The 26,331-nt window shown below is 40.0% G+C and overlaps 1 protein-coding gene across 1 annotated transcript; it reads left to right on the top strand.

The window, feature by feature from the left end:
• Positions 1–2,388: 2,388 nt before the first annotated feature.
• LOC119720686 (protein FAM53A-like) lies at positions 2,389–25,531 on the top strand. Its single transcript, XM_038190486.1, has 4 exons — positions 2,389–2,511; positions 7,882–8,311; positions 16,293–16,368; positions 24,458–25,531. The coding sequence occupies exons 2-4, from the start codon at positions 8,144–8,146 to the stop codon at positions 25,222–25,224; spliced, it is 1,011 nt and encodes a 336-aa protein (XP_038046414.1). The 5' UTR covers positions 2,389–2,511; positions 7,882–8,143; the 3' UTR covers positions 25,225–25,531.
• The last annotated feature ends 800 nt before the right edge of the window (positions 25,532–26,331 follow it).

Below are 26,331 nucleotides of genomic sequence, written 5' to 3'. Positions count from 1 at the left end.
GTACTAAATATTTCTTTTGGAAGAAAATTTTGTTAAATTTTCTTTTTTAGTTCTTTTGAAATACTGAACATTGTTCTGAAAACATTAAAAAACAAGTATGACTGATTGACATCAGTTTGATATATATTATGTTTGATTCGATTGACAAATTATAGATTGAGATACGATTGATAAATTTAAAACTTAGAAAGTCAATCTCTTTATTGAAAAACGAAAACAAAAAGCAAATTAATCTAATTAGGGTGTTTTGGGGGGAGTTTGTGTAGGTTTTATTCAGCTTACTTAAAAAAGAAAAGAAAATATTTTTGCCAGCTTCTGATTGGTTGTATTCGTAGTTTAGTTTAACACAGAGCTTACTCAGAATTGTGTGTATTATAATGATGTTGCGTCTTGTAAGAGTTGATCCTGTATACGAATTATGTTCAGTGCCTAATTGTTTCTTGAAAATCTAAAATATAATTGTGTAGCCGTTATGAGTGTTAGATGTGTGCTAAATTTTGTATTGATGGAAAATTGTTGAAATCGTTTTATTTGTCAAGTTGCACTGAAGGTGTTACGTGATTGTGTGTGATATTTGCAAAAATATCTTCAAACTAGTTGCTGTAAGTGTAAAAAAGGAAATGAAAAATAAACTGTGACAATTCCTCAATTTCCTTGAAAGTCATCCAGCAGTTTCAATAGTTTATATTATTATAGTTAAATAAATTTGTTTTTAAGTTGTTTGGAGGAAAGTCCGTTTTAGGTCTTGATAAGGGTTAGTAATCGCGAGAGGAGCACTATTTTTCGATGGACAATTTCCCATCTCGAGAGGGGCACAATTATTTTGTTATTGCGAGAAGGGAATTTGTGCTTTTGAGGGATAGTTTTCCATCTCGAGAAGTTTCACAATCTCGTTCCAATGCGCGAGGGGTATTTGTGTTTTTGAGGGGCACTTTTGCATTACACAAGATAGAAGACAATTTTTATGCGCGATCATAATGCTTTCATGTGTGCATTTTTTTTTGGGGGGGGGGGTGGTTTGTTTTCATCTCTAGGGGGCACATTGATGACCGCGAGTTTAGGGGTACTTTTGTTGGCCTGGGAAAATCTGGGGGAAGCAAGTGCCCCCCCCCCTCCCCCCCCCCCCCCCCCCCCCCCCCCCCGCCGCCCAGTCGTTTTCGAACACGCTGTTAGTATGAGGGAAAAAAACAAACGCGCTTCTTAGGCTGCAGTACGCCCTCTTTTGAAGAAGCACAAGCATTTTTGAAGAGGAGCAAAATTCGAATAGTAGAGGGCGCTCGCACGCCTGTGCTACGTTTCCTGATCTCCAGGAAGTTGCCCGGCCTCAGTTTAACTTATTTTCCATCATTTTGAAGACATCCAACTCTCCTGCATAATTTGTCTGTTATGAGGCGGAGGTACATGTAGTTTCAACCTTTTATAGCTTCATGAATGCCGTGCGTGGGGTTTCTTTTAATAGGGAGGGGGAACCACTTAAAATTACAAGGGCGCTCTTCAAATGCCACACAAGTAGGGCATATATCTTTAAAAAAAAAAGATATTGGCTACCGGCTGGGCTATTACTGCTTTGAATAATACAGTAATAAGTTATAATTTGGAGATGAACTTGTTTTTTTTTTATGGTAATCCCATTTGTATGTGTCTCCCTTGCTAGTCTTTCCAAAGCACCGCACCGTAGTATATAGATACGGGGTAGACATCTTCCGAATGATGCCTTTGAAAGTTTGAGACAAATTTGGCTTTGTCGGTGGTATGTCATTTATGTTACAAATTTCATGTTTTGGATTAATTGTGGTTCTTATCAAATCATGAAAAATACGAAAATTTGAAAAAAGATAAATTAATTAATTATACAACCCCCCCCCCCCCAAAGTATCTGCAATACATCCTTTTCAAGTTCATCTACATGTGAATTTTGTTTTGATTAAATAATTTTTCAAAATTTCATTCTTAATTAATCATAAACACAACCGCGCCACTTCCAATATTTACCGCCGATCGACATTTAAAATACGCAATAAATTATGGAGCGCACTTTAAAGTAAAAGTATGGAACGGATCTCACAACACGTTAAATCATTGGACCACAATTCTGACGTCATTTTTCTAGAGACACGACCATTGTGAAATAGGGGAATTCTCCTATAGAATTTGGAGAGGCATCGCTTATTTTCAAGGAAAATGAACTTCAACGTGTTTTTTTTTTAATTTTTAAGCCAAGCATTTATTGAGATTACTTTTTAGTACATCTTCAGTACCAGGTTGTTGGTTTTAACACGTTTTCTTTCACACAAATTAAGTACTTTTCACAGACTGTTGGGTTATTTATAATTTGTAGTCCAAAAGTCCTGGGACGTCCATTCATACATTGTATGCAGCTGCACTGCGAATGAATGCTGTGCATGCAGTACGCATAGCGCGCACACACTGCACTGCTGGCTGGCCACTTGCCGCTTGGATATCGTGCAAGGAACAGGTCAACTGAAAATGGCAAGAAGTGACAAAATGGAGGTAAACTTTGTTAATTCTTCTGTTTTTACAATTCTTTCCTGTTAAATACTGATATAACATTTTAGTGATTGTTTGTAGCTGGCTTTGGTGGTCCGTGTAGGTTTGGGCTGAATGCTAGAAATGATGTTTTCTGTTGATGTTGATATTTTTTAGTTGGTTGAAAATTTCCATGTCAACTTTCCCTTGTGACTTACCATGGAGCTATAGCCCGTGTTATCGTAGGCTTTTCCCCTTTGTGTTTCAGTCTTGGTGTTGTAGTATGCTTATTGGTCAGATTCATGAAATCATCAGTTAGGTTTGACCTAGCCTGACGAAGATAGTTACTTCACTAATCATGGTTTGAATTTATTTTGAGCTTTACAACTAACCACACTGACTTCTGATGGCATGGGTAGTTATTTTGGGAGGGGCTAGAGAGTAGTGGGGGGGGGGGGTGTTATCAGTTAATTAGTGTAAGCTGCCTTGACAAGTTTCAAAATTCCTCAAATACTTAATTGTATTATTGTAAGTGTATGATAACACGATGAGTATAACTGTAACAGTACTAACACCACAATATTAGATATTCAACTTCAAGACTTTATGAAGTTTTGTTGATTTGATTTGCTTTTATTTTTGAACATTGTTACGACAATGTTACGACATGTGACAGTCAATACTACACAATCCCAACCTCATCATTTGTCCTTTTACATAGATCCCTCCTTAGAGATTCCGGAGCCCTTTTTTCACAAAATCCGACAATCATTTCCACCCGGTTCACACTTCCAGGTAATTCAGGATCAAGAAATAGGCCTATGTGTACCGGTACATTTACATAGTACAAACTCAGCAAGCTTCAAGAAACACATTTAATGTGTTGAATATGTTGCCGTCTGTCATGTGTTTACCAAATTTAATGTTTGTTTCAACCTGTGCCTAGAATTTTAGAAAGTCTACACAGTTTGTGAAAATGTTCCAATGTAAAATTTCTGTTTTACTACGCTAGTTTTAAATTAGCATTTTTAGTTGGTTACGATTATTGCATGAACCAAATACTGTATGGCCATGTCAAACTACATGTACTTTGTGTATTCCTTTTATCAGATCGATACACATGTACATGTACTTTCATGTACATGTACACAAAACACACCCTGCGCAACTGCAGTAGCCAGTCATATTGTATTGTACGTGTATGTACCATACCACCATGGTCCCCGCATAAATAGTATTAAACCCATGGAGTTTTACACTAGTGCAGGTACAAAGGATTGACACAGGGCTACAGTGTGCATGCATGCATACATAGTGTGTCCAGTCTACCTGATGGATCACACAGAGCTTTAATACCCAACCCCTTGTCCCATGGACCCATATAGCAACAGAATTGCTTCGTTACATACTTTTTACATTGACAAGTCTTTATATTTAAATTGCTTGCTTATATAGTATGTAAATCATGTTAAAAAATTGGTCACAATGTTAATTTTCTGTACAAGTACATGTACATGTACATGTATGTAGGTCATAGTATGGTACACATTCATATGAACGTGTACCATACTATGACCAACACTGCACAAATCTGCAGACATGTGTTGGCATGTACATACATACTTTTATGACGACATGAAAGGTGAAACTTTTTTTTTTCACAGAAAAACAGAAAAAAACCCCACAATAACATATGTAGCACCCAATGGAAGAACACAGTTTTGTCATGTTAATTTAACATCAAGGTAATACAGACACGTGTTATTGATTCGTGCCACTGTCTTCTGTATTGACAAAGGTTCAGGCACAGCTTATGTCTGACTTTCTCTTGTTGCATATTTAAGAAGCATTATCCTTCACAACGTACACATGTACTGTATGCCTAAGAAAGTATGGATTTAGAGTTTGGCTGCGTGAAGGCTACTGGAATTCCAGGCATTGCAGAAATGAAGGAGATTTTCATCCAAATGAAATTTTCATCCAGATGGTATAACCAATAAAATTATACTATGAGGGAGATATCAAACTTTAAGGAGAGATACAAGTACATGTACAGACTACAGAAACTGTTAGTGTCAACCAGTGGCTTATAATATGCATACATTGCAAAGGCCACAGTTTCATAATGTGTGCACACAATTACCATTGAAACCCTTGGCCTATCTTCTGTACACCAAGCTTGATAATTGTAACAAAGCATATATGACGCACACACTGCTTGCACACATGTTAGTACCGGGTACCAGTCGAGTGGCCTTCTTGATTTGGCCCCAACACACCCAGCCAGCAACTCGGCAATATTTGTTTGCTGTGCACATATGTGTTTCCAAAAAAAAAAATTAAAAAAAAAAAAAAAAATCCCGGCATTGTCCAGGTGATGTTGCTGTTTTTAGGACTTCGGTTGCATCCTCACTGGATTAAAGGGTCACTCTGGTTGCAGCTGGGAGTGTGGTGAGGTTTTGTGGCCAGGGCTAAACCTGGACGCTTGAGGGTAGGACTTAAGAAAAGTGTGACCATAATACCTTTGTACTTTTCTTTCCTGCGCGGGGGATTTTAGAGTGGATACAAAAATAACACAGACCCAAGTGAGCAACCGATATATCCATTTTGGACAAAAACTTAACGTTGTGTTAAAAAAGAAAAAAGAAAAAAATGCTGATAAACTGAGTTGTGACCATAAACAAGATTTGAATTTCAGCCTAGTTGCAATGAACAAAGGGTTGTATAAAAACTTGCATTTCGTTTAAAATTTCAATGGCCAACTCGAGCAGATGTTTAGTGCTGCTTTGGTGATGTAGACAGTACTTGCAAGTACTGCCTTTTGTGATGTATGAGAATTTGGATTGGAAGGAACATACGGCACTGATTTGATGGCGAATTTTGTTACATTACACTTACAGCACTTTCTGATGTCAAGTTTCATATCTAACAGCCGTCAGAAAGATCGTTGCACCAGTAGTGTGTCGTCCTATGGGCATGGATGTGAAGTGTTATAATGGATATTGGTTGATGTGTCTGGATTTCACTTTACAAGTGTTTGGGCACAAATTCGGAATTGCTTTTACATCCAAGCACGCTTTGAAAAACCATTGACAAGGCAAGGGGGATTTTGTAGTTTAATACCCTAACTGCCTTTTCCAACCAAACAATTTCAAATGGAACATTCAGAAGAATGTTCCCTGTAAGACTAGTACAGCAAGAAAGACAGGATGACACAGAACCAATGCATTGCTGGCTAGAAATGTGGGTTTAATCTACGTTTCGAGACAGTAAAACTGCTCTTCTTCAGGAATCAGAGTCAGACTAGTACATGTATAATGCAGAACTGGTTTAAGTTAAATTAGTCTGTCACACTGACACAGCAGAACTTCTTTTTTTTTTGAAAAAAAAAAGGAGAAGATAAGAAAACGTGTGTGTTATTATTGTTAAGAGTCCTGCATTTGGCCGTGCAGGGACAGGACAGGAGACCGGTTATCATTGTTCAAATACAAAATGAAATATTGGTGCAGCTGGTTATGGCATTGCTCTTAGTCTTCACCTAATGGGCTGCAAAGAGCCGCTGAAAAGCTTTTTTGTTAACCGAAATTACGGGGTGCTTGGAAAGGAAAATAGGGCCGTATTATCCCCTTACAGCTTGCAGTTGAGCCTAGCAGTGCACAGGTCATGCAAGCATGCAGAACAAATATGCTTGAGAGGCCCGTGTGTGCAGGCTGCACTCAACAACGGGACAAAGGTTTTGGGGGCCGTGTCGATCCCATGGATCTGTGTTTCCCTGCTAGCTAGCTGCCCACTCACTTCCCATGGTCGTCTGCTAAAAAAAAATAATGAAAAAAAAAAAAAATTGGATTTATCCTGGGTTTATGGTTATTCAAGTCTTGCCTGAGTGTTCAAACAGAGCTCGGCCGTAGAGATGGGAACTGCACTGTGCGGAATTCTCATGTTTGCTTTCTCTGTGATGAATTGTACTGTTGAAATGTTAAAGTGGTAAAGTCGGGATATAGCACGGCTTCTTAAAGCTGTACAATGGAATACTGTTGTTTTGAAGAGCAACACTGTGGACATCCCAAATGAGGGGTCATGTATACACATAGTTCGGTTTCCAGAAATGCGATAATCTTTCATTTCTAAATCCATATGACCGTACAGTATAAAGCCTGTATAAAAGTTGTTTTGCAAATAAATTTTGTAGATGAGTGAGTTCTTGATATCGTTAAATGAAAAAAAACCCATAAAACTTTTGCTTCCGCCCTTTGTCAGGACACTTCAGATCCTGGATGAATCAAGTCATGGTCATTTGCCGTGTCCAATGAGTTCTTGATCATTGGTGTCATAAATATCCAAACACTCCGTTGCCAACTTTCTTTCTCTCTCTGCCAGTGTAGAATGCCAGCTGCAGGCACTTGTCTATTATTGTGGTCTAGATAAGTGCTCTAAACAAACAGGGTCAACTTCAAACGGGCTATTTCAAAAACTCCCATTTGATCAATCTTACCAGTACTTGTTTATTATTTTTTTCATTCACTGCTCCTGGTGTGTGCAGTTCAAAGATGCCAGTTGCTTTGGGGTTGGTTTTTCATTTAAGATGACCCATATGTTGCAGTAATTTTGCTGTTTTGCTAGTCGCAGAGAGGGGTCGATTTAGAAAATCAAACTTACATGCACAATGAGATTTTTTCCTTGAAAATGGGCTGAAAAACAGAAAAATGTTGCATGTACAGGCACAATTTTACATGTACAGAGCCAAAGTTACATGCACCAGTGCATATAATACCCCTCTATAGAGTGCCCAACTCACTGACCACCACTTGGAAATTATACTTGTTTAAGTCTCGCCTTGGCCCAAAAGTTTGAAATACAGGATCACCCTGTAAATGCCAATGAATCCAGGCTAAATCCTGCCCATTGTGTAGGCCTCATGCATGAGAGACTTCCGATGAACAAGCCTTTCTGAATCGATTGAAGAGAAACATGTGCACTCTGGGACCAGCTCTACGAGACTTGCTTCATGATTGTTCTCTGTGTAGCAGAAAGAATAACCCGAAGTTGAGACTGATACAAACTGCCCCAAGTAATCATGACAGGAAAATGGCAGCAAGAAATGAAATTAGGATATTTCCTACATGTATTCATGTATACATGTAATTCGCATCACTCATGTGAAGTAAACATTTGGCATGAATTGTTGAATTGTGGTATTAGTGATACAGAACAGGATACTTTTTGAGCTAAGGCATTTTATCTCATCATGCGTACAGCTGGACAAGCAAGGGTGACTTAACAAACACAGGTTGCTTCAGGACTCGAACGTGGGTGAGTTTGTGACCCCTTTGCCGATTACTAGTTACCCAGACTAACTGGACAATTCTCTCTTTCTTTTTCTCCATTCTTTACCAGGGGATGAGGCAGTAGAAGGTGGGGTCCCAGAGCTTCACGCAGCTGTCTGCACCAGTGGCTCAAGTCGCTGCAGCTAAGAGAGTCTGCCTCGGATAGCCTGGATTGTTCTTTAAAAACTCCCAAGGGTTGGTTTTTCCTCATGGAAACTCCTCTGGGTGACCACAGGGCCCGCATCGCCCACTGCCGGCGCACCTAACACTCCTGCTTTTTGTTTTTGGTGGCCTGTTTGTTTGGAGTTGGCGTCAGCTGATTTGTTTTGTACATGTTTAGCAGGGATTGTTGTCTGCCCGGCGCGCCTGCCAAACCGGTGTCTGGACTCGTCGATATTCTTGTTGCCGGCCGCATCAACTTTGCCGCATGTAACATGGTGACGGTGATCACGGAGAAGCTGCAGAATCAGTCGCTGGACGATGTGAAGTTTGCAGATATAGTAAGTAACCAATTTGCATTTGAGACTTTTTAACCACTAACTGCTCCAAAATCCTACAGAATCCCGCGTTGGAGGCCAATTTCATGCAGCTGCTAAGAACAGAAATTTGCTAAGCACCAAAAAAATATTTGCTAAGCAGAAACGGGTTAACAGCCAAAATATCATACAATGTATGTCATTTTTGACTGGTTCCCCGCTGATTTCTGCTCAGCACATGAATTTGCTAAGCAATAAATTCTGCTTGGCAGCTTTGGGAAAATTGGTCCCTGCTCGGCACAGACATTTGCAATTTGCGCATCCAAAGGAAACAGGGTTATTTAGCAAACATTTCAGCATGATTTTGGAGCATTCGGATCAGTTATTATGTAGTTTATTTCATTTCACTTGTGATATGTCTCTGAAGTGTAGATAACATCAACCATGTGATTTTTTTTCGGAATTTTGTCCGAAATCAGACTTTTTGAGAAAGACACTATCAGTATAAGAAAGAAATGCATCTTAGCCTGTCATGTCTAGACCTGTCATCTAATTTTCAGATTTTTTCCCCAAAAATTGACGATATAATGCCTTATACATGTACATGTAAACTGTGTTTGCAACATGCATGTATACATTTACATTCATGTTTACAATTTACATTTATTGCACCTGCCTACTTCAATTTAGCTTTCGACAGGTGTGTATAGATTAAAGGTGTCCGCTTATCAGAGAATCCTTTATTTGCGTTGTCTACCAGTTAAAAAAAAAGCCCTTCCCGGAACATTGGCAAGCCCTGTTTGCTCACAGGAACATGAATGTTGCAGCTTTAACAGTTGATGCCCGTGCAGCGCAGCCATGCGAGGTGTGGTATTATTACGACGGTATTAAATAGATTATTGATAGCGGTGACATGACGGATTGGGATATTGTTCCAGATGGCGGGATCCAGGGGCGAAATTCAGCGGCACATAAAAAAAGGGCGGCTTCAGTATTCATCCATCATTCATTTCACTCGCCGTACAATGGATTTGAAAATGAGGCACCACTGGAAACGTCATGGAGGAGAAAGCATAGATTTATGAAATTTGAAGAAAAAGGCAATAAACGTTTAAATGTACCGGTACATGTAATAAAGAAAATGTTATAACTGTGTCTGTATTAAACTAACAAGCGTCAATGTTTGCAGTTACGGGAACTTCAGACAAAGCAATCAAATTGAAACATCTTGCACATTTGTGCATGCATAATGCACATTTCTTCATTCAACAGCCATCTTGAATTTCAAAACAGGTTTCGGTGTTGAATTTGAAAGCACGCAACCGTTTGATAACATCCTTTGTAAAAAAAACAACTCACCAAATCGAAGGCTTTATATTGAACTTGGACTGTACATCGCTGTATCAAATGTCATATATATACGTGTGTACATCAAACATAATTTACATAATGTACGTACATGTACATGTACATACTTGTACAGCCCATTACAGTGTTATGTGTGCATATATTCACTTGAACATATTACAATTTGACCTGGTCCATGACCTGCAAATTAATTATACTGCATGTGTCCAAAGATGAAACTCTGTTCTGAGGTCACATGCGGTACATTTGTAACACATGTATGGACACATGACGCCCATCCTGCTATCATATTACCAGTTTGTCAGTTTCTTAATCAACGGTCTTTCCTTGTAAACACATGTTAAATTGATATTATTGTTCACCCTGGCAATTTGATTGGTCATTGTACATGTAATTAATGTGCGCATTTAAGGATTGGCTGTTTGCGAACAATCAAATGAGCGTCACTCATGTGCTTCATGTGCGATCTCGAAAGGTCACGCTGGGGTCACTTTTGAACATTAATCATCCGTCGGCCCTGTGGCAACTGTGTTTAAGTGAAGGTCTAAGTTGAGAAATTCAAATGCCAAGAGCAGTGCTGATTTTGATCAATTAAGTCCATTGCAAAACAGCTGGAGAAAAAGACAGGCAAGCTGAGTTAAGCTGGTCTTACAGTTACAGCGCACAAATTGAGTATGCCAGTCATTTTATATTTTCAGGTACCCAACAACTTGGCTGGTTGGGTTGTGTGGGACTGTGTTGGATTGAGCAGGAAACTCATATGAGTAACCGTAGGAATCTGTTGGATTTTAGCAGGGTAGTCCTGGGGAACTACAATGTACATACTTTAGGGGGTTAGGGCTAATGTACCAGTACATTGTACAGTAAAAAATGAGCTTTTACAATGGTCACAAAGCATGATGTGTAGGCCTACTGTTCTTGCACAGACTTCATAGTGAACATGCTCCATTTTTCAACTTCTCATTAAAAAAAACAATTTAAGCTTTTAAAGGAAGTCATAAACATAAATGTATTCACCTTTTCAGTATGGCATTGACTTGAGATTTGCAAATATGTTCCATTTTTCAACTTCTTTTTCAAAAAACCAACTTAAGATTTTATAAGAAGTCATAGGGGACCTATATCTTCACCTTTATACATGTACACGTACATGTACACATTACTTAGGGTAATTATGGTCAGTATGGCATTGGCTTGAGACTTTCAAGCTCTGCATTTCAAGGGCTATGACTGAACAGGAACAAGGCCATCTTTGCATCACAGGGTCCTTGACCAAAGTCAGGAAGATGATGCAAAGACGAAACATCTATTAAAGGTCAAAGGTTAATGACACTTCAGTTCCAGCTTCTCTGCAAAAGCTTCATTTTACAAATAAACATGGAAAGACTATTAAAAAGTGGCACTTGAAAAATGGGTCTGGAGAAGTGAGATTTTGAAATTAATGTGATTACATTGTAAATTCTCATTCAGCCTATTGTGCAAACTGAAGTTAGATATTTAAAGAAGACAACTTGCATGAAGGGTATTGCAGTACAAAAATTGTTTAACTAAATAGTCCCTTTAAAACTGTATCGTGTTCTCATATTCACAACACAGCAAGCGCTTGGAGGAACCTTTAAGAATGATAAAATCTTGTGTCAATGGACTTGGCAAACTTGTGGCGAGTGACGAATAGTGCAAAGGCAATCACAAACTTGAATAATGCACAGGCTGTCGCAGCATTCGGCATCTTTCCTCATTTATTCATTAATCACGGCAGGACACATTCCGTCAGGTGTGAACGCTGACAACTGACCGTGTTCTCGCTCCAAGGATAGTTTTATAAGAAAAAAAGAAAAAAATGGACAATATTACCACACAGCAATTCCTGCCTGGGAAACATCCGGACCAAAATTCTGGCTCTCAACGCCACCTTTTTATACCGCTCGGCATCCCGCCCGGAGAGAAATTTTACACTTTCCACTTGGAGGTGATGAATTATAGATATTGACGAGCATGGAATTGGATGCCCTGACCACCGTCGGCTACCTGTGTGAACGCACATTCCGACGCCCAATTTATTTCCTGCGCCGTTTGCCGAACAGAGCTGACAATCACTCGCCGGACATTTGCCTGAAAATCCAATCTTTTCCGAGGATGCGAGTTGGCAGATTGTCCGAAAGCAGTCACCACGCATTTGTAAGTGTGTTTTTTTATTCCGTACGCGGTCATGGCTATCCTACAGTGGAGATTGGTGCGCATCACGTGTACGGTAGACCTCGCGGTCGTGGAACATGAGCTCCCTGTGTCATTTTGATGTAGTTTGTAAGAAGATGCTCCCTTCCCCCTAAAAAACCCCAAAAGGCACAAATAACAAATATCTCTGACATGTTTTTGTTTTTGTCCCTGAAAATGTCTCACACGATGTTTACCTCAAATAATATTTGACTGATTGATACATGGGCCATTCCATAAATTTGGGGGTCCAATTTTTTTTCCATGTCCCTGTTACATGTGCATGTACATCTAATATAAGATTTTGTAAATTCAGGACACATGATTTAATGCCGTCTATCTCCATGAGTGAGTTATGTAAAGCAAAGCGCCTGTCAAAGAAAAGAAAAACAGTTTGAGGTAAATTTTAATGATACTACCGGTAGCATGGAAAATTGTCACACGTTTGGACCCAAAACTTGTGGAATGACGCATGTATGCATCCATCCTTCAAATTGTCTGATTGAATTAAGAATTGTGCAGCAGATACAGAACATTTATGGAGCACAGCATTGTGCAAATAAAAGTATGTAAACATTGTTTGTACTGTAAAAGTAAAACGAAACATTTCTGTTGAAAACATTGAAAAGATGAAATGAGCCAAGCTTGACATATTATATTCTGATCACAAAAGTCCTCTGAAGTTTTTCCATTGAGTATTAGGAACGTATTGTATCAGACACCATCCAATCAATCCCACATTGTTTTTTTTTTTTGGCTTTTTGTTTTTCTTCAAAATGTAATTTTGAATCGGTCTAGTTTCAACCTTGATATGATGTGAACTTCCTGTCCGCTTGCACTTTTGTCCTCTTTCAAATTACTTGGGAAGGTTTGTTTGATGGGTGTTGAGTTCTTTTTCCAGTTGCTTGGGCGCGGTGTCCCTCAGCTGCCGCTGGAACATGCAGGTGGTTAAATAGGGCGTGATGACTAATTTAAAAAAAAGTGGACAATCGTTTCGTCTCCACTGGGCAGCTCATCGCCTGTGAAACTGAGGAATAGAATTTGAAATAAACTGCCGACTGATTGTTAATGTGATAATAGAGAAGACACGCAAAAAGCATAGTTTCTTTTATGTGTGCACAATGTGTGTGTGATGTGCGCTGTACATTTGTTGTCTGCGTTGACGTGGTCCACTGTGTTTTGTTTGACCGAGGTGGCAATTGTTACCCAAGGCAAAGGCGAGGATACATGCACAGAGCCAGCTGCCAGTCAAAACTGGGTCTACACTTCAAAGAGTTTAACAGATAATAAGTGCCCCCCCCCCCCCCCCCCCCCCCCCCCCCCCCGAAGAGGAATAGTTGAAAATGAGGTGCATTGTGTCGCATTCATTTTTGAATTGTCAGATGACAGGAATTTTCTTAATACGGTGCAACATGTTGTAATATACATAGTAATTTTTGTTTTACACACCTTAACTGTACTGAAGTTGGCTACTTTTTTTAGATGTACACCACCAAACAAAAAACCCCAAAAATACAAACAAACAAATTTGCATTTAATGTCACAACACAAATATGAATTGGCAGATGATAATGGTTTTTTTTGCATAGGGTCCAACATGTTCTACATAACTGTTTTTTTTTCTACACTTCCCCCATAAATTCAACTGATCATGGTGTTACCATCTTTTTCAGAAATGTACATTTTCTCATATGAGTTCCCTGCTCAATCCAACGCAGTCCAACACAACCCAACTTGCCAAGTTGTGGGTACCTGAACGTATAAAATGACTGGCGTGCTCAATCCAACAGACTCCAACCATGCCTTTTTCTTCTGTTTCCCGCTGAATCAAACAGAGTCCAACTTGGCGTTATTTACCAGCCAACAGAATCTCACTATGAATGTGTTCTGTTGCCTGCTGAATCCAACAGATTTCAACAGGAATAAATGATGTTTACTGCTCAATCCAACAGGATCCAACGGAAATGTAAAATAGTTGGATCCTGTTGGACTGAGCAGGTTTGGGGTAAAATTCCTATTTTTCAATACACTGTACCGGTATGTGTGTGCCTTCTGCATGGTGAGCATCGAGACCCTTGCCTCATACCGGGTAATGTTTCTGCCGTAAACAGTTTCTCTGTAAACATCCCTTCCTTCGTGAACTTTTGGTACACTAACCCTTGCCAACCGAACGGAAGTTAAAGTACATGAACTAAAGCAGTGTACAAAGACAATGTACAATTACATGTACATGTACATGTACATCACGTATGTTCAAATGACGCCCTGTACACAGATTGACTGGTGCAGTAAACAGTGTCGGGAGTTTCAGTGAAAAGGCCACAGTAACTAAAGCCTTTATAGATCTCCCAACAAATTGCATAATTTGGTCCCAAGCCTGTGTGCCAGCTAGGAGAGAGAAAGGCAAAGTTTAAAGGGAAGGGTCCATGCCAAAGTAAAAAGGCGGTATTGATCCCCAGGAAGTCAGCTAGGGAGGCCATACCGTCTGAATCAATAATGCTGGAGTCTGATATAGGAGATGGAGAGAAAAAAAACAGTCCTGTGCCTTCAAGCTTAAAACATGTGCCAAGCTTAATACACGCATGTAAAACGTACTGTGTGTTCATGTTCATGCACATGAACATGTGCAATCTAAACAGATTTCCTGACGATATTTGGATTTGGTTCGAATTACGAACTACAGTACATGTACATACATGTAGTGTACTGTTACACATACAGGTTCATACACTGATGTCATATTTTTTATATTTAAAATTTTTTTGGGGGGGGGATTGAAATCTTTAACTTAGGCTAAGATCTCTCATCTAGAATGCCCAGTTTGGGGCTCTGAAACACGTAACTTACATATTCTGTATCTTTAAATTGGCACTTTTTTATGTAATGATTAGTGCAAAGGAATTTGGGTTACAAAATGTTTGGTCCTCGAAAATCAAGGCGCCAGAACGCTAGTCTTTATTGAAGTCATACATGTTTGGCTCAAATTGCAAACCTTCTTACGCAGGAATGGCAGGATAGGATGTCAGGAATTTTTTTGTGTGGTTTTTGGATTGAAAACTAAATGGGAAAAACCACTGGACTGAAACTGTTTCACTGAATCTTCATCACCGCAAGTAAATTTACGAGTAACGCTGGCTCAAACAGAACTTTGATTCTTTCTCTTCACGGGTAAAATGTGTGGTGTTGGGTAAACGTTTGAAAGGAATACAAGCCACAAAAACACATGTTGGCAAGCTGCATGAATTTTTTTTTTTTACCAGGAAGAATGGAAATCTTGCACCTGTTCTGTTTCGTTATCAAAAGAGTTTGCTTTTGAAACAGCGTTGCTTATTCAAAGCCTGAACGAAAAATTTCATAAAATATGTCGACGCGCATGAGTTGGTAATAACATTGTCTCAGACAACCTTGAGAACCACATGGCAACTAAAAAGAGATGCAACATGTACATTTACATACATGTTTATGTATGTTTATTAGCAAATTTTAGCATTTTTTGAAACAGCGTTGCTTATCAAAGCCTGAACGAAAAATTGCATAAAAGTGTCGACGCGCATGAGTTGGTAATGATATTGTCTCAGACAACCTTGAGGACCACATGGCAACTAAAAAGAGATGCAACATGAAAATTTACGTGTACATGTATGTTTATTAGCAAATTTTAGCAACATTTGAAACAGCGTTGCTTATTCAAAGCCTGAACGAAAAATTGCATAAAAGTGTCGACGTGCATGAGTTGGTAATGACATTGTCTCAGACAACCTTGAGAACCACATGGCAACTAAAAAGAGATGCGACATGAATATTTACATGTACATGTACATGTATGTTTATTAGCAAATTTCATGCTTGTATACTCGTACCATGGAGGAATAACATGTTAAACTCCCTCCCCCCCTCCAAAAAAACCCCCCCAAACAACCATGAAATGCTCATGTATTTGATGTCATTTCCTCCTGAAGCAACCTGTTCAATTTCATGTTTGTATACTGTACACTCGTACCATGGAGGAATAACATGTTAAACCCCGCCCCCCCCCCCACCAAAAAAGAAAGAAAAGTAAATACTTTATGTGCATACCTGAACATGTCATTTCCTCCTCAAGCAACCAGTTAAGGCTCAATTTTGATGCAGCTGCTAAGCTGGAAATGCCGCTAAGCAAGTTTTTAGCGCTAAGCAAAAATCAGCTGAGGACCAGTCGCAAGCAGTATATTGAATTACAATTTGGCTGGTAACCTTATTTTTGCTAAGCAGATTATGTTTCGTGCTTAGCAAATTTCTGCAATGAGCAGTTCCATTGGCCCCTCTTTCTTGGTGGAGTACATTTAAGGTCTGTACAACATTAAACTTGAATACTTTATAAAAAATAGCTCTGATTTAACTCTTTCGTGTTTTCTCTTTCGTGTGTTCTTTTTTTCCCCACTAGATACCATACCAGACACGCAGTAAAACAAAGGCCAGGGTTTGGCAACAGCAGAGTATACACCATGTGGCTCTATCAGGTGAGAATTTCCGTCATCCCCGTGAAAACCTTTTAACTCTAACATCCCCAGATCCTCCTAAACCCACCAGGAAGATTTTAGAGGATTTTGTAGGATTGAGGAAGGATCTACAAGATAAAGATCAACTCAATAATGGATCAACCCATGAATTCCCAGATCTTTCAGACCCACCAAAAGATTTTGGAGAATTTGGTAGAATTCAGGAAGGATCCACATGATAAAAAGTCAACCATTACATTCCCACATCCTTCAAAAGCCAGCAAAATTTATGGAAGGATTTTGTAGGACTGAGGAAGGATCCACATGATCAAGATCAACGCCTACATTCCCAGATCCTTAAACCGCCGGATACTTTCGGAGGATTTTGTAGGATTGAGGAAGGATCCTCATGATAAAAATCAACCTTTACATTCCTACATCCTTCAGAACCCACAAGAAGATTTTGGAGGATTTTGAAGGATTGAGAAAGGATCCAAATAGCTCTTTTAACAATTCTAGATCTTTCAAAACCCACCAGGAGCTTTCGGAGGATTTTGTAGGAATGAGGAAGGATCCTCATGATAAATATCAACCTTAACATTCCCCCATCCTTTAACCCACCTGAAGATTTTGGAGAATTTTGTAGGATTGAGGAAGGATCCCCATTCATGTAAGTCTCAACAATCCTAGAACTTTCAAAGCCCATCAGGAGGTTTTGTACGGATTGAAAATTGCACAATGCCTTGCCACTATCTTATTTACATACATGTTCTTGCGATTCGATCCCCCTTAAAAAGTACTGAAGTGTACAAAGAACTTGCAGCAGTGGAGTTTAGAGGGATCAGGATCCCAGCAAATGCCAAGGGAGTTAAGGTTAAAGTAGGCACAGTGCATGTACACACGAGTGCGCGTCTCCGCCGTTAATACATTCATAATACATTCTTATCTGACCGGCCCACATTTGCTGCGTCGGATAGAGTGAAAATCCCTTCTTACCCGCGAGGATTTGCAATTGTGCATTGTGCTCTCTTGTAGTAAAACCTTATCATGAGCATGCGGCGACGGTATCATGACATCTACCGGTCTGCGGCCGAACGTGACTGCACATCGTAAAACAGTTCCCTGAATATGTAGGCCCTCGTGTGCTGTAAGCAGGTGGGATTTCTCCACATTTTTTCGTGTGGTGAAAAACACATTGTAACTGGAAATAGGCTGTAGTTGCACAATTTATGGACTTTTTCTTCCATCACTTCAAAAGATTGTTTGTGCCATGCATTAGAGCTGAGGTGCATTTTGGTTTATTGTGAAATGTGCGTGGGCGTGTTCAGGCATTAAAACCGTGGACGAAATATGACGGAGAGAACAAAAGAGAACACTATCGTCCGCAATTTCCAGCATACGTCCGCGTTTCTAGGATCGTGTACAAAACATATGGAAGTCTTCCTAAATGTTCAAAGTACAAGCAAAAGAGGGACAATAGGACGTCCACGGTTGGAGTTTGATACACGACTGAATGTGTGTGTTGATACTCTTAAAGGGAATATACATCTTTTGCTTTTGCTGTAATTTTCAGAAATGGATGGAATTGGGGGGTTGGAAATATATAGGAAATATAGTTACACTGACTTTTTTGAGGTTTTGGGTTCGAAAATGCTATAAAAACCAAGAAAAACAATCATTTTCCTGTAGTCTGGTTCCCTGACTCCATTTAAGAAGAAACAGAGCAGTTACATATATTGGGGAATTGTAAGGTCAGGGAACCAGTCTAGCTGGCTTGTACCCGTTCATAGGTGTGTAATCGATTGCAAACAAGTGCGATGGTCAACTGGGGTCAGTATTTGAAAAAAAGCCAGTTTTTTCCAACGCTGGTCGGCCGATCAGCGTTGGAAATTGATACAAAAATACCACTTTTCTTGAAAATGACAGTATACCAGGTGCCATGATTTTACAGGATGCTTTACACTGTCATTCATAACAGTCCAGCAAGGTATTTCAAAATGATTTGGTAGTTTTATTTTTTGATGTTTGCAAATGTTGTATTTTCCCTTTAAGTATTACAAATAAAAATGTCGGTCCAACTGCCAAATCAGGAGGGGACCACATAATTTTTAAGCATTACATGTATACAACGTACATGTACATTTTGTACCTATGACGAATGCAGCCTGGGAATTCAAACTTGTGCAAATTGAAAGGCTTTGCTATTGGAGAGATTTCTGTCAGTTTCTGGTTGGACTTCAACTGTATACATTACATACATGTACATGTACACCTGTACATGTACACCACCTTTCAACCCTGTGTCATTACTGTAGTCAGTTAACACTCACTTGTAATAACTGATCAAAAATATGTGTACACGATACATACATGTACACACATGTACACATGTACATACATGTACCCATTGTAAGTACAGTACATGTACATGTACATGTACATGTACATGTACACGTGCAGTATATATCACCGTAATTATACAGTACATGTACATGTACCTACTGGCATATTGTACAATGTACAAGGTCTTGCCATAGGGGTGTCTGGGTTGCTTTTGAACACCCTGTTATGTGAGCTTTTATTGAACACTTTTTAGTTGGAGTTAAAATGTGTGAAACTAATTTCTGCATCTTGGATGCCCGACCTTTCCATTTGAGCCATAAAAATCACTCAATGGAAGTGTGACATTTGGGTTTACACCCACACAACCAAGCTACCGGTATCATATCTGCTCCATTTGATACCTGACTACCGTAACAAAAGCTTTTCTTATTGTGTTTTGTATTTTGTGTACACAAAGTGAATTTGGGTAATGTTTCGCAGAAATTACAAAAAAGGTACAAATGTCATATTTGGATGTAACACTGACACGGTGTCAATGTTACATCCAAAATGACATTTTTTGCTCATTTTTGGCAAAATACATTGAAACGATTTCAAACTTTCTGCAGTAGTGAAACACCCAACAACAAATATTATGTACAGCAACTGCTAGCAAGGCATTCATGCTTTTCTTAATATGATCATATGTCACACATTGTTCCCCAACCCGGTAGAATTATGGGTCTGCACCCATATATGGGTGGACACCTGCATTTTGTGTGTTGTAAATTTCAAATGCTGCCAAATATCTCTACAGCTATAGATTCCTTGCATTGTAGCCATCTTTGGGGTGTGTGCTTCTGTTTCCATAGGGATGTGCATAACAAGAACTCCTGTGCATTCACTGTTACTGAATCGCCTCAAAGATGGCGCTGAATACAAAGGGTCTATGGCCCATCGTGTGCACCGATACATCATACATGTTTTGTCTGTTTGGTGTTGGGTCGTCTGTGGTTCTGGGTGGCCGACTCTATGCACTTGGCACTTCCTCTGTGTCCAGACATGACTTGGATGAGGTCACACACAGGACCCTCCAGGGTCAATGTGCTGAGAGATAAGTCAAGTCATTTGCTGCCTGCCTTATTGGATTTCCCTGGTCTTGAAAAAAAAGGTCCTTTTTTTTTTCAAGGTACTGGTACGAAGGAAATCCAGACTCCAGACAAAACAACCTTGGTTAAATGTACAGGTCAATTTACATGTAAACATGCACATTTACAGGTACATGTGCTGTATAGTCATACATGTACCGGGTGTGTAAATTTACATACATAATGTGTACCTGCGTGTACCTGCGTAAACTGTAGTGTGTACATGTATGCACATGTACACGTATGTACTTGTACATGTATATGTTCATGTATGCACATGTTCATGTATGCACATGTACATGTACATGTGCTTGCCGAGAAGGATGCTGTTCATCGCCCGAAGGTACAAATGTATGTGTGCCAGTCATTATTACTTGATGTAATAAATATTCATGACATGCATATTCATAGAACAGCACCTTTGAATTGCCTCAAGTTAAAATGTGTCTTGGAATTATTTTTACTGTTTGTATGCAGTACATGTGTACAGTACAAAGTCAACTGAAGATGTGCATATTAGTACAAAAACCATACATACCAGTGTATTACAATTCCATTTCTGAAATTTAAAAGATACTGTTTTCTGTATAATTCTGTTCATGTGTTCCCATGAAAGGTCATGCTTTCAATCATAAATGTGCAAATGTGATCCATCTACACCTACATTAATTTGTATGCGCCACATGTACAATGCAGATGTACAGGACATGAATTCCAAAACATGTAACAAAACAGTTACAGATGCTTGCCCAAGCTTGTTGACTGCCACCTGTCCAGCCATTAAACTTTAGCCCCAGCGCCAGTAATTCATTCTGGGCAAGTTGAAGTTCATAACATCCAGGTGGAAGTTTTCATATTTCAGCTCTCGTGACAGCGGGCTGGTTCCGCCAATATCCTGGGCCCCCAGGTTTTTCTTTTTCTTTTTTTGGCTCGCGTCCAAAACCTTTTGGAGGCTGTCATATCTTGTTGTTTGTTTTGGTTTGAAATGCGGAGATTAGCTGGCCTGTCGAAGTATCGGCTTTCTGTGTATTTGTGCTGGCATATTGCACATATGTATATGCACATCACGCACTTGTACAATTTACATACATTAATAAAGGTTTCACTGGATGGGTTTGACTAGGCTGGCTGCCAGGATAATTTATTTATTTATTGATGTATTCTTTTATTTATCCAGGGTAGACCCAAACACTTAGGAACCACATGCAATTTTCATTGTGTCCCCCACGTCTGCATTGAAGTTCAGAATAAATTGATACATTTGAAACCTAGACTTGAAAGTAATGTGTAGAGGCAATGTTACCCCCCCCCCCCCGCCCCAGATACTGAAAGTGACAGAAAAAGTACAAGAGAACTTTGTCAAATCCTGGCCAACATCATTTTCATGTGTATGAAACCCCCAACAATATTCATGAAAGTCTACATGTACAGTACAACAATTATGAAGAAACAAGGTTACCCTCAACTCAAGTTGAATGATAATTGGATAATGTGGAAAGCATTTGTCTTCAAATGGAAACTTCAATTTGGAATTCTCAACCAGGGTTGGAAACTGGGGGGGGGGGGGGGGGCAGTTTGAGTGCTCTGCACAAGTCGTGATTCTGTGCTTAGTGCTGGCAGAGAAATAATGCACTAAATGCATGTACCGGTAGTTCAGAATTGTTAATAATGGGATGTACCGGGTACGTGCATATTGCACAAGCCAGCGTGATTTGTTTACCAGTGAGATATGCAAAGTATGCTACATTTAGCAATGATTCTCTGCTTACGTTAAGCAAAGCCATGGAATTCGGCAGGGGTCCATCCCTTAATTAAAGTTCACAGACAGTCAACAATTTCTTCCACTTCCTCTGCGGTGCACGTACTGTATGTAAAAAAAACAACAGTCGGATCACATTCGTGTAAACACTGTGACTCGTCAAATTCCATCAACAGACAAGAGAGGTAACTGGCAATACATTTTGTACAGCTGGCATATCAATCACCTTGAGTTAAAGCATGTGATGCTGTGACGGCATAGCTAAATTTACCAGGCAGAGAGGAAGGGTTAAGGATTTTCTGTTCTTAGATCATTGTTATTCCTTAATTTTACTTTCAAAGGCAGTATGATACAGTGTACAATATTAAAAACACAGTACTTAACTTGGAGTCATATCTGTACTTGAAACTACAAATGATATCATGGTAGGTTTACTTGATGTTGACATCATATTCGGACGAACATGGGTCCGACAAGTTTTGCACGTACATGTACACATGCACATAGCTGCACATTGATTTATAAATGATGTGCGTGTCTGCAGGATATTGTCTAGATCAGGTTACATGTGTTGTCAGCAGGGTTACATTGTAAAATGGTTTTGAAAAGTTTTGACAAGTTTCATGTGTGTGCATGCAGATTGGAATAATACTAGGGAATGACACACTACCATACTGTAGATGTACATACCAGTATGTCTACGTACATGTATGCCTACGTAATGTGAAAAGTAGTGAGAATACCGGCAAAGAAGACACGGCAATGCCGACCGTGATCGATAGCCAAGCTTTTGGTGTACATTACACCTTCGTCTGCCCTGAAGAAGGTGCATCACTGAAAGCTTGGCTATCAATCACGGTGAGCACTGGTTCTTTATTTTTCACTACTTTCACATAGCATCTTGTACTACACACATGTACATATGTAGGCCTATACATTTTGTATTTATAACATGATTACGTCAGCAGTATACATGTACATGTAGTTTTTCCGTTGCCAACTTGATATTCTCACATTAAATTATCACACAGGATCCCAGGATTTCAAAGGGTAGAGGTTACATACAAAATTTGTAAAAATAAAGATACTTTATTAACATACCCCAGTACATGTACATTGTACCACATGGCACTTTTTCTTATTCGTTGTTCCACATAGTATGATGTACACAATTTAATCGTACACACGGTACATGTACATACCACTTGTATGAACACGCTGTTCTGTTTAAAACTGCTGATTTACGCCTACTGGGAATGCAGGCCTTCTCCTGCGATTGCTCAACTTAAAAAAACTGATTTACTGCGTTTACAATTGAATGTGTACACGGCCGTACTCGTGTGTGGGGCTGATCCGCCGTGTCCATTAAGCGCAAAAAAAAAGAGGGGATAAAAAAAAACCTCCTTCAAGACATGAAAATAACTGAGCCCGACAGAGCGCCGTTGAGATGGACATCGATTTCACTAATGGTGGCGACTGCCCCGAGTCTTTAGGAAAGAAGCTTTTTTTTCCCTTCAATCTTAAGCTGCTCGTAAGAAATGACAAGAGATTATCAGTTGCTTTAAATGCAAGATGTCAGATGAGGCAAGGGGTGAATTGCAGTTTTACATGCGGGAACATGTACTGTATAAATGTGTGTGTGACAGGAAATGGTTCATGAATAGAATGGATAATTTGTCAATGCATGCACTGTGCTTGTCAGTTTATGAAATGAATACGTACTTTCAGAATAACAAAAGAGAAGTATATTGCAAGCTTTATTGAATGCATCAATAATAATAATAATGCAGAGGCTTTGTACTTTGCTACATGTTAGTACAGTGAACTTTTCCTTTCTACCCCTACTCGATAGTACCTGGACTTTTGCCATCTGTATTCAAATATCTTTGAACAGTGTGTGTTTTAATCTATAGGTTTGCATTTGCTCGCTTTGATGAGTTTTATCGCTCATCCAAATCCATAAAGGAAGGGCAGAGTTAATGGAAAGCGTCTCATTTAATGAGCACATATGCAATTTCATGACAGACTGAACAGGATTAAAACAAAAAGCCGCTATCGGACTGTAAAAAGCAGTATAATCAATAATTTTGCCTACGGACAAAGCCTTTGTTGATTATTTTCTCGACAAACAAGACAAGACAAGCCTACCAGTAGTGAAGATCGTCCCAGAGCACAAAAAATTCATTTGAAATGATTCAGTTTGAACAATGGGCAAGATTTATTCCATTCGTGGGAGGGAATTCCCACTGATCTCTATAAAGACTGGATGGGGTATGCCCAATGCCCATACACAGTACATTTACATATTTTGGCTTTTAGACCAGTTCGCCATGGTCCTCCAAAAATGGCCGCTGACATACGAACGTTCTGAGCTTACATACAGCGCACGCTGTATCAAGATTTGATGTGCATTTTGTTTATGTACACATTTTATGTTATTCTAAAAAAGGACAAGTTTCCAAACATCGAAAGAAAAAGTGAAATGTGGCAATCAAAAAGTAAATCACGACATTTGATAAACTGTGAACTGTGGTCAGTGGCGGTGGTGGACAATAGGTAAACCAGGTGAACAAGGGTGTTATCACAACTGCCTAGGATGGCAACTTGTCCTTTATAGAACACCAACAGGTCTCCCCAATGCTTCAAATGGCTTTCTTCTGCGGTTCTTTATATAAAGATCAGTTGGTAAAAACCGGTAATCCTTTGCAATAGTGCTGCTCGTCACAAGTGACAGTATCAACGTGACAGGACACTAGACTGGCCCTCTGGGACCAGCAAAATAATAGAACTGAAACAGGCATTAAATTGTTATTCAAACAACTGGAAAGTAAGGGAAGCAGAAGGAATTTAAACTTGTCCTGTTTTTTTTTTTCCTTTCTAGTTACAGGAAGTAAAGGCTCCCCACAGGTAATCAGCCAGGAGAAGCTCACCCCAGAGCGTCCAAACAGATCGCACCCTACCACACCTCAGACCGCTGTGCAGAACAAGACGCTAGAAAGCGAGAATGCCATCAACGAAGCCTTGGCCATCACGCCGGCTCCCCCGAAGAAGAGACACTGCCGGTCTCTGTCGACGGGCGAGCTCATCGAGCGCAAGTGGAGGCCGCGCTCGTCCAAGATCTGGCGGGCCCCTGTGCAGAATCGGCGGAAGTGCGACGGGCACCAGACTCAGCTACACCAGAATCAGCTACACCAGAAGGCGGGCAGCGGTTGCGGACACACTGCCGGACTGACTTGTATCCCGGTCACGGGGTATAACCCCACGGTCGGAGAGTTCTCCACCCCACCGGAGTCGCCCATCCCGCGCCCGACTTCCTCTGCCTCCTGGGACGGATCCAGCTCGGGGATCCCTTACTGGCTGGAGCACGCCTCCTTCAGACCCGTGCTGTCGCCCAGGGCCCACAGCCGCTCCTTCTCAGAGGACAAGGCTTCGGAGAGCTCGGGCTCCGTCTGCTCGTTCTCCGGGAGCACCGACTCGGAACTGGACAGAGGGGTGGTGCCGCAGAGGTGCCACTCGCACCCCTCGGTGCGGAAAAGCGGGAAGAAACGGCGCAGGGAGGAGGAGGCGCGGCCCAAATTGGACTTGTTCAAAATGGAAGAGGTAAGTACTCTGCCTATTTTGGTCTCACTGCATCTCCAGATTGTGTGACTGTTACCTGTCTTTTTGAGTCGTGTTTCTCCACCCTTTACAAGTTTCGGAATGTTTAGGTGTTGTGCTTAGAAATTGACCGCAACAGGATTTGCACACTTCTGCAACCGCCAGAATGCCATATGGAGGCTTCCATCAATTGACCCATCCTACCCTTAGTTTTCTGGTGTGATCCAACTATTCCGAAAGGACTCGATATCTGTTTATAGAGTCACGGGATGGTTCTCCATACGTTATTGGTTCAAATCCCACCTCTGCCACTATATTTGTTCAACCTAATCTTGATAAAACGTGAACCGAGTCAGTTTCCCATTTGTTTTACTTGACGATTATCAAAAATTCTGAGTAAAACTGACGATAACGTTCAATGGTAAATATAGAGGGGAAAAAAAATTAAAATAGGCCTGGATGCATTTGTGCAAGAAAGCTAATAAACGTTGACGACCATATCTATCCACTATCATCTGCTTCCTCTGTTTGAAGTAGGCCAAGTTCTATGACGTCTGCCCTGGTACAATCGGCAGTTAAAACGAAGATGGATCATTTACAGAGTGTTCTTAACCTATGTTTATCGATCATGTAGAGTGCGCTGTAGCTTTTTCTATAAGTACATACACTGGTACATGCATGCTCTTTAGGGTAAATTTAAGCAGTTTCTACTCCTGGTAACATGCAACTACCGTACAGTGTATACATGCGTACACGTCCATGGAATTGTTCCTGTAAACATTGAGTTTCCTGTTTTCATGGATGCTGTGTGACAATGTGCGACGAGGAGCAAAACGTTCAAGTCTTCCGGTTTATGCATCTAAACATGTTTAAAAAAAAAAAATCAGATTTTTCAAAATTCTTTTGTCCTTCCTTTCTTCCTACACGTACGCATTATGACGTCCTCTTTGAAACTGACTCGGGAGTATGAAATGTACAATGTGAGAAAAATTATTTTTAGCAGCGGTAACAGTTTTGTATGCCATTTGACATTTTATATCACAGAGTAATCAATTGGACAACAAAAACCTCTCAATCTCTGACACTTTTGTCCTATTTGCCGCACCCACCCTTAAAAAAATGTTCCCCAACCCACAAGTCACATACAATGTACTGACC

This window comes from Patiria miniata, unplaced genomic scaffold (genome assembly GCF_015706575.1).
Source record: "Patiria miniata isolate m_02_andy unplaced genomic scaffold, ASM1570657v1 HiC_scaffold_9, whole genome shotgun sequence".
NCBI classification, from domain to species: domain Eukaryota; kingdom Metazoa; phylum Echinodermata; class Asteroidea; order Valvatida; family Asterinidae; genus Patiria; species Patiria miniata.
This window is presented reverse-complemented; position numbering and strand designations above follow the sequence as displayed.